Consider the following 7,092-nt stretch of genomic DNA (forward strand, 5'->3'; position numbering starts at 1 on the left):
AAAGGCTTCAAATATGGAAAATGGTGCTTGAACTGAGCCTTAGAGGAAACAAAGTGTTCTCAGAGACTGAAGTAAGAAGGAAGTGCATTCCAGGCTGGAGAATGTAAAAGCACCAATATTAGAAATGAAGTGTGAGGAATAGCAAGTTTACAACTTTTCATTGAATTTATAAAGTCTTTTGGTTAGAATAAATGTACAGTGATTCACCTAAAGATATTAAATAAACCTATCCTTTAAAAAAAATTGGTAATTCCCATAAAGTAGCATGATTAGCCTTGTTAAAGTAAAATATTTTTAAGACTGATCTAGTTTTCATCATAATAATTCACATTATTTCTATTTTTTCAGGCTATTATTATTTTAGCATATCTATTATTTCAGGCTATCAACTACTTATACTACTTTATACTCTTTGCTCACTCCCCTGGAGTGATGTTGTTTAAATGAAATTTTTATTACTTGATTTATCACAGTCTATTGTGATTTTTTATCAGGAAAATGGTATCTAAAATTAAAAAATACAGATATATTTTGTTCTGAGTAAGTCCAAAGTGAATCAAAATGTAACTAACAGTTAAATTAAGGGGTATTTGTTGCATACTTTATGAAAAGAATTTTTAAAAATAGGACTTCTATAAACTTTTTTGGTGCTTTTAAAAATGTAATTCAACTTACCAATATTGATTTACACAAATTTTAGAAAACTGCATCAGACTGTGAAATGGGATATAATCTCCTTAACTATGTAAAATGAGCTTTCCACTTAACAGATTTTTAAAAAGACTCTAAATTCCTTAAACTACACAGAACTTACGACAAAAATGTCTCCCCTTGTACCAACTTCTTTCTTTTAGATTCTTTTCAAAGAGAAGAGACTTGAAAATGTCTCAAGTTTGTGAAAACTGGATTACTTACCAGCAACTGGAGTTTTCCTATTGGGTCTTTTCCCTCACAGATCCACACTGTCTTGCCAATCAGTACAGCATCAGAATCTTCTTGATGGCCATCCACTGGAACTGAGAGGGCATGCAGTACAGATGTATATGTAAGAAAGTGGGGGAGGGAAATTTGGGAGATGCTAGAGACATGCTTCAGTGTACTTGCTTACCTTCCTGAAATTTGAAATTTCAACGGTTCCATGGTCCTCGAGGCATTCACAATAACTTCAAAGTATGTGGATCTGTGGAGATTACCCAATAGAACTCCAGTTACTGGTAAGTGATCCAGCTTTTTCTTCTCTATCAGAATAAGAACATTATTCAAACCAAAACTATTTAATTTTAGTTCTTTATTGAGAACTACAAAGAAAAAGGTTATAAGTATACTAGTCATATGTACTAGAAATAAATGTATTTACATAAAAACTTGCCAGAATTTTCTACTTTTATAAATGTCATTGCAAACATTTTAAAATATTACTTCAGTTACTCAGTTTGTAAATTAAGAGAATCTGTTACATGTGTAAAGAAAAATGATAAACATCATATTAATATTTAGTCAATGTTTGTATAAATCAAAACTTTGGAGATTTACTCCCCAGTGGGTTTACAATCTTAAATGCAGGAAAGGGATCAGGAATGCTACTTATGCACAATCAACTTTGCAAGTCCTTCAAATAACTAATCACAAAAAATAGAAAAAAGTTACTCATAAGTACCATTACTAAAATTTTTAATGCTTGCACTCCTTAGGATGAGGTGGAGAACTTTAAACTATATGATGTTAAAAGAACCTGTCCGAAGGTACTTTTCTTTTTAAAAAAGTGATCTCATATTTACATCCCTTTAAGTTTCAAAAATATACCACCACTGTCCCCAATCCTGCATAATCATCCCTTTTAACATCTGCAGTCATCCACTGAACCAAAAAAGAAAAATGCAGTTCAGCAAAACTAAATAACACATCCATTAAGTCTGGCTGCATACACAATGTTCTACTATAACCATAGTCTCCAACTTTGCAAAGAATGAAGTGGGATATATTTTCTCCCTCCTTCTTTGACACCCAGATTGTTCTTTATAACTTAAAAGCCTAATAATCCCAAAGCCCCATGTGTTCTCTTCTCCAAGCTAATTATACATACAATATAGTTTGCAAAGGTTTCACCAAGTTAGTCTTTCTCTAAATGAAAAACAAAATTTGATCATGTTTCTTCTAAAATATACTGCTCAAAACTATGACACTCTAGATATGTTCTAACCATCAAGTCTTATAGTCTCTTCCTCCAAAGCATCTCTCATATATGCCACCTTTTCTCCACTCACAAGTCAGCCACTCTGGTGCACGTGCTCATCATCTCAATTACTGCAATAGCCTTGTAGTTGGAATTCCTGCCTCTAGTCTGTCCTCCAGTCACAAGTCTGACTGTCTCACACACACACACACACACACACACACACAGACACACACACACACACACACACACACAAACACACACACACACACACTCAATAAATTCCAGTGGCTCCCTATTACCTCAGGATCAACTATAAAATCTTCTGTTTGGCTTTGAAAGCCATTCATAAACTTCATGACTCTACTTTTCTATTATTCTTGCACTCTACACTCCCCTCCATTACTCCCCTTCAGATACTCTATGAATAAGCAATACTAACATCTTTCCTTTTTGTTCCTTGCAAATGACAGACACTTCATTTCAAGACTATGTCTTTTCTCTGATTGTCCTCAAGCCTGACATGCTGTCACCTCCTTACTTCTACTTTCACTTCCTGCCTTCCTTGTCCTCCTTTAAGACTCAGCTCAAATTTCATCTTCTGCAGAAGTACTTTCCCAGTCTCCCTATCCTAACTCTATCACCTCACTTCTAATGCCATCTCTCTGGGATTATCTCCTCCCATTTATATTGTAAGCACATAGTTCTTTGCATGTTGACTTCCAATTAGAATGTAAGTTTCTTGAGGGCAGAAACCATATTGTTACCTTTATTTGTATCCCTAGTACTTAACACAGTGCTGGGCACATAGTAAATGCTAAAAAATGCTTGGACACTGTCTGTTTGAAGAAACATGGAAGAATATAGAAGTACTATAATATCCCTTGTTCTGGGCACTATGCTTCTAAACTTATGTCACATTGTTAACTTATATTGATTTTACTATACAAGCCTCCCTCCTCCCCCTGTATGTAGACACTTTTCCTTTGTCCAGTACAAGAGTTTTTTTTTTAAATCAACTGTACACTTTTAAGACTTAGCATCGATCCTAATATTTAACATTTTCTTATTAGATTAAGTTTACCCATAATTCTAGCCTTGAGGACTATCTTTTTGGACCCCAATACTGTCGGCCCAGCTTACCTCTCCCAGCTTTTGCAAATTTTAGAAGTATACTATCTAGACCTTTCATTCAATTAATTAAGAAAAAGGGTGAATATAATGGGATTACGGATCAGAACCTTGTGGCATCCTCACTAGATACATAACTCCAGTTTGACATTAATCTATTAAAAATCAGCATATCAGGTTTGGAATCCACCTAAGTATATTCGCCAGCATCAAGCCCACATTACTTCACCTTGTCCATAAGAATATCACAAGATAGTATCAGATAACTTAAGTCAACAGAAAAACACTATTATGCATCTGGATTTGTTTGGGAGATAGAAAGGTGTACAAGTACTAGCATTTATAGCACAGAAGAAAATATCCTTCTGCAGTTCTTCAAGAGCAAATGCCTCAAAAGACGAAACTGTTGATTGTATCATAGAGAGCCAGACAGTAAGATAGCTGCCACTGTATAAATCTGTGGTAGAACTAGTAACCAGTCATTAATTGAAGCACAGAGTAGATATGCATAATGTTTGTTATTAATCTTGGTCAAGAAAGCATTTAGTTGGCATAAGGAATGACTGTCAGAAAGAGACAGAGGTCTCTGGGTGAGAAACAACATCCACTTGCATTGCTGAGGTATCCTTTGTACTATCATTCTGGCATGTGTATTCTCTAGTGCTAGTGTAGTGTTGGTCTCAGTTTCAGTCAAGCCTCATATGCTACTGAGTTCACACACACAGCACTTAAGTACTATGTGATGCTGAAGCCCTATCTGAAGTCTCCAGATGAGTATGTTAGGAGAAGCAATGGCCTTACCTAATGTGGAAACATTTTCTAAAACTTCATTTTAATTTCTCTGGAAATAAAGAAATGCTATTTCTCCAGCCTAAAACCTTGTCTCAAACTCTTCCCTTTAGGAAAGTGGGAAGAGTAGAGGTCATTGTTCTCTTTTGAAATTCACAGTTAAGATACTGAGAAGTAATTTCCAAGTGGTCCAGGAAAGAATTGAGTAGAGACTGTTATGTTAACCCCAAACTGTATTTTTAACATATTATAATCTTTTTCTTATTCATAAGATTCTATAAATAACACCTGAAAACTTCTTGACAGAGAATCATGTCAAAAGGCAAGGGAGACTATGACATTTTTGGACAACGTTCTCTTTCAAAGCTAGAAAATTACTTGGATAAATATTAAAATTAAATTACTTGTGGTGAACAAGCATAAATCACAAAGTTCTAAAATTAAAAGTTTAATATTTTTTATTTCAACACTAATAATGTTGCTAAAAGCCAAGAATATTTTATCTACAGCATTTCCCCGATCTACTAGTCTACTAACTGTTTTTTAAAAAGGTATGAAGATTAGTCTGGCACACTTGTTCTCAACGAACCTATGCATCATTGTTTAAGTACTAATTATCCCTTTGATCTAGGATTTCATACAGAATTTTGTTTTTGAGACATTAAACTCAGGCTCAAAAGACCTGAGTTTTTTAAATCTACTTGACTTTTTGAAAATTTAGACATTTGCTCATCTAAAGACTGACTATCACAACTTCTCCTGTTCACAATTTTTCAAAGATTATAAAGAGTCTTTACAAATTCTTTAAATGCTCTAGATTATAGTTCATACAGGCATAGCAGCATGGATTTATGGATGAAAAGGACATTAGAGCTCTTCTAGTTGAAAACTCTCAATTTACAGATGAAGAAACTGAAACCATAGGGCAGCTAGGTGGTGCAGTGGATAGAGCATTGGCCCTGGATTCAGGAGGACCTGAGTTCAAATCCGACCTCAGACATATAACACTTACTAGCTGTGTGACCCTGGCCAAGTCACTTAACCCCATTGCCTAGCCAAAAAAAAAAAAGAAAAAAAAGAAACTGAAACCCAGAGAGGTTCAATGACTTACCAAGGTCAGATCCAGGATTTGAACTGAGATTTTCCAACTTCAAATTTAGCACTTTTCCCTCACAGAGGCAGTGACAAAATCAATGACAAGATGTTTTATCTTCTTGTTTATATAGGGAGATAGGATGGCAGAGCAGAAAAAAGTCCCCAAAAAATCTGGGTTCAAATTCCATCTCAGCTATTTACTGTGTGGACCATAAATAATTCATAACCTCTGCATCTCATTTTACTGATCAGTGAAATGAAAATAGTAACAACTGCCATTACCAACAACACAATGTGATGGAGTTTAAATTTAATATTCTATATAAATTAATTAATATTCTATATTAAATTTAACATTCTATAAAGATTCTATAAACGTTAACAGTACTATACAAATATCAGTGTAAAGATCATTAACTTCAGTAAAGAAAACAGAAACAAAATGAGAATTGAATATTTGTCTTTTTCATTTTTCATCCACAAAACAAGTTCTATTCCTTCTTTTAGGGTCTTCTGCAAACAAAGCTTTTAAAAAAAGAAGGTATCTTCAGCTCATTAGGGGATTTAATAATCCTGGTATTATTCATATACAATTTTTTTGCTTCTCATCAGTTACCTGCCTTTGAAATCTTTTGCTTTTGATAATATCTGATTTTTCCCAGGATCTTTTTATGAAAATTTTTCTTTCTCTTTACTCATTATCTTCACCAATTCTTATACCATAGTAATATTCCATTATATTCATGGACCACAAGCTGTTTAGCCATTCCTAAATCAATGGGCACCTATCTGCTTTGTTTCCAAATCTTTGCTGCTACAAAAAGAGCTACTTTAAATATTTTTGTGTATACATGGAAACTTTCTTATCAATGACCTGCTTCAAGTATAAATAAGTCTAGTAGTGGAATCCTGGTCAAAGGGTCTAGACATTTTGCTGACTTTATTTGCATAAATCCAAATTGTTTTCCAATTATACTAACTCAGAGCCCCATAAGTAATATATAAATATACATATCTTCCCACAACCCCCCTAACATCGACAACTCTTGTCTTTGGTCATTTTTGTCAATTTGTTGGTTGTGAGTTCAAACCTAAGGGTTGTTTTGATTTGCATTTCCCTTATTATTAGTATTTTTCATTCTTTCATATATTTATTGACAGTTTGTAACTCTTCTTTTGAATTCATTTGTTCATGTTCTCTGACCACTTATCTGCTGGGGAAGAGTTTCTTATGTCCTATCTATTCATTGTTTATCTATGTTGTACAACAAACCCTAGCAGTACTGTACTGCTGGCAGAGCTGTAAACTAGTTCAGTCATCCTGAAAAGAAATTTGAAATTAAGGCAAAAAAGCTATTAAACTATGCATATCTTTAGACCCAGTCATACCACTATTATATCTACATCCCAAAAAGAAGAACAGGATACATGCGCGTATGCATTCACACACACACACACACACACACACACACACACACACACACACACATTTGTAGCAGCTCTTTTTGTAGTGGCAAAGAACTAGAAACTGAGAGGGGGGCCCATCAATTGGGAAATGGACAAACAAGTTATGGTATGTGAATATAATGGAATATTATTTATTATAAGAAATGATGAGGTTAATGGTTTCAGATAAAGCTGTGAAGATTTATTTGAATTGATGCACAGTGAAGTGAAGAGAACCAGGAAAAGAATTTAAATGATAATAATTTCATAAAAAAAAACTTTACAAGACTTAAGAACTCTGATAAATGCAATAATCAACTATGATTCCAGAATACTCAAAATAAAACATATTACCCACCTACTGACAGAAAAGTAATGGATTCAGAGTACAAATTGATATAGAAAGAGAAAGACACACACACACACACACACACACACACACACACACACACACACAC

General features: G+C 34.1%; 1 protein-coding gene across 7 annotated transcripts in view; it reads right to left on the bottom strand.

The window, feature by feature from the left end:
* YAF2 (YY1 associated factor 2) overlaps positions 1-7,092 on the bottom strand; it is a 79,446-nt gene that overhangs the window by 44,866 nt on the left and 27,488 nt on the right. For 5 of the 7 annotated variants that reach the window (XM_027861047.1, XM_027861046.1, XM_027861045.1 and 2 more), the window contains one exon: positions 1,109-1,238. The exons of 1 other annotated variant lie outside the window; for it this stretch is intronic. In XM_027861047.1, the coding sequence (XP_027716848.1) occupies positions 1,109-1,238 (130 nt within the window). The remainder of the gene's footprint in view (positions 1-1,108; positions 1,239-7,092) is intronic. One more of the 7 variants, XM_027861048.1, reaches the window with a different exon arrangement.

Source organism: Vombatus ursinus, unplaced genomic scaffold, assembly GCF_900497805.2.
Source record: "Vombatus ursinus unplaced genomic scaffold, bare-nosed wombat genome assembly UNPS02014403.1, whole genome shotgun sequence".
NCBI lineage: Eukaryota > Metazoa > Chordata > Mammalia > Diprotodontia > Vombatidae > Vombatus > Vombatus ursinus.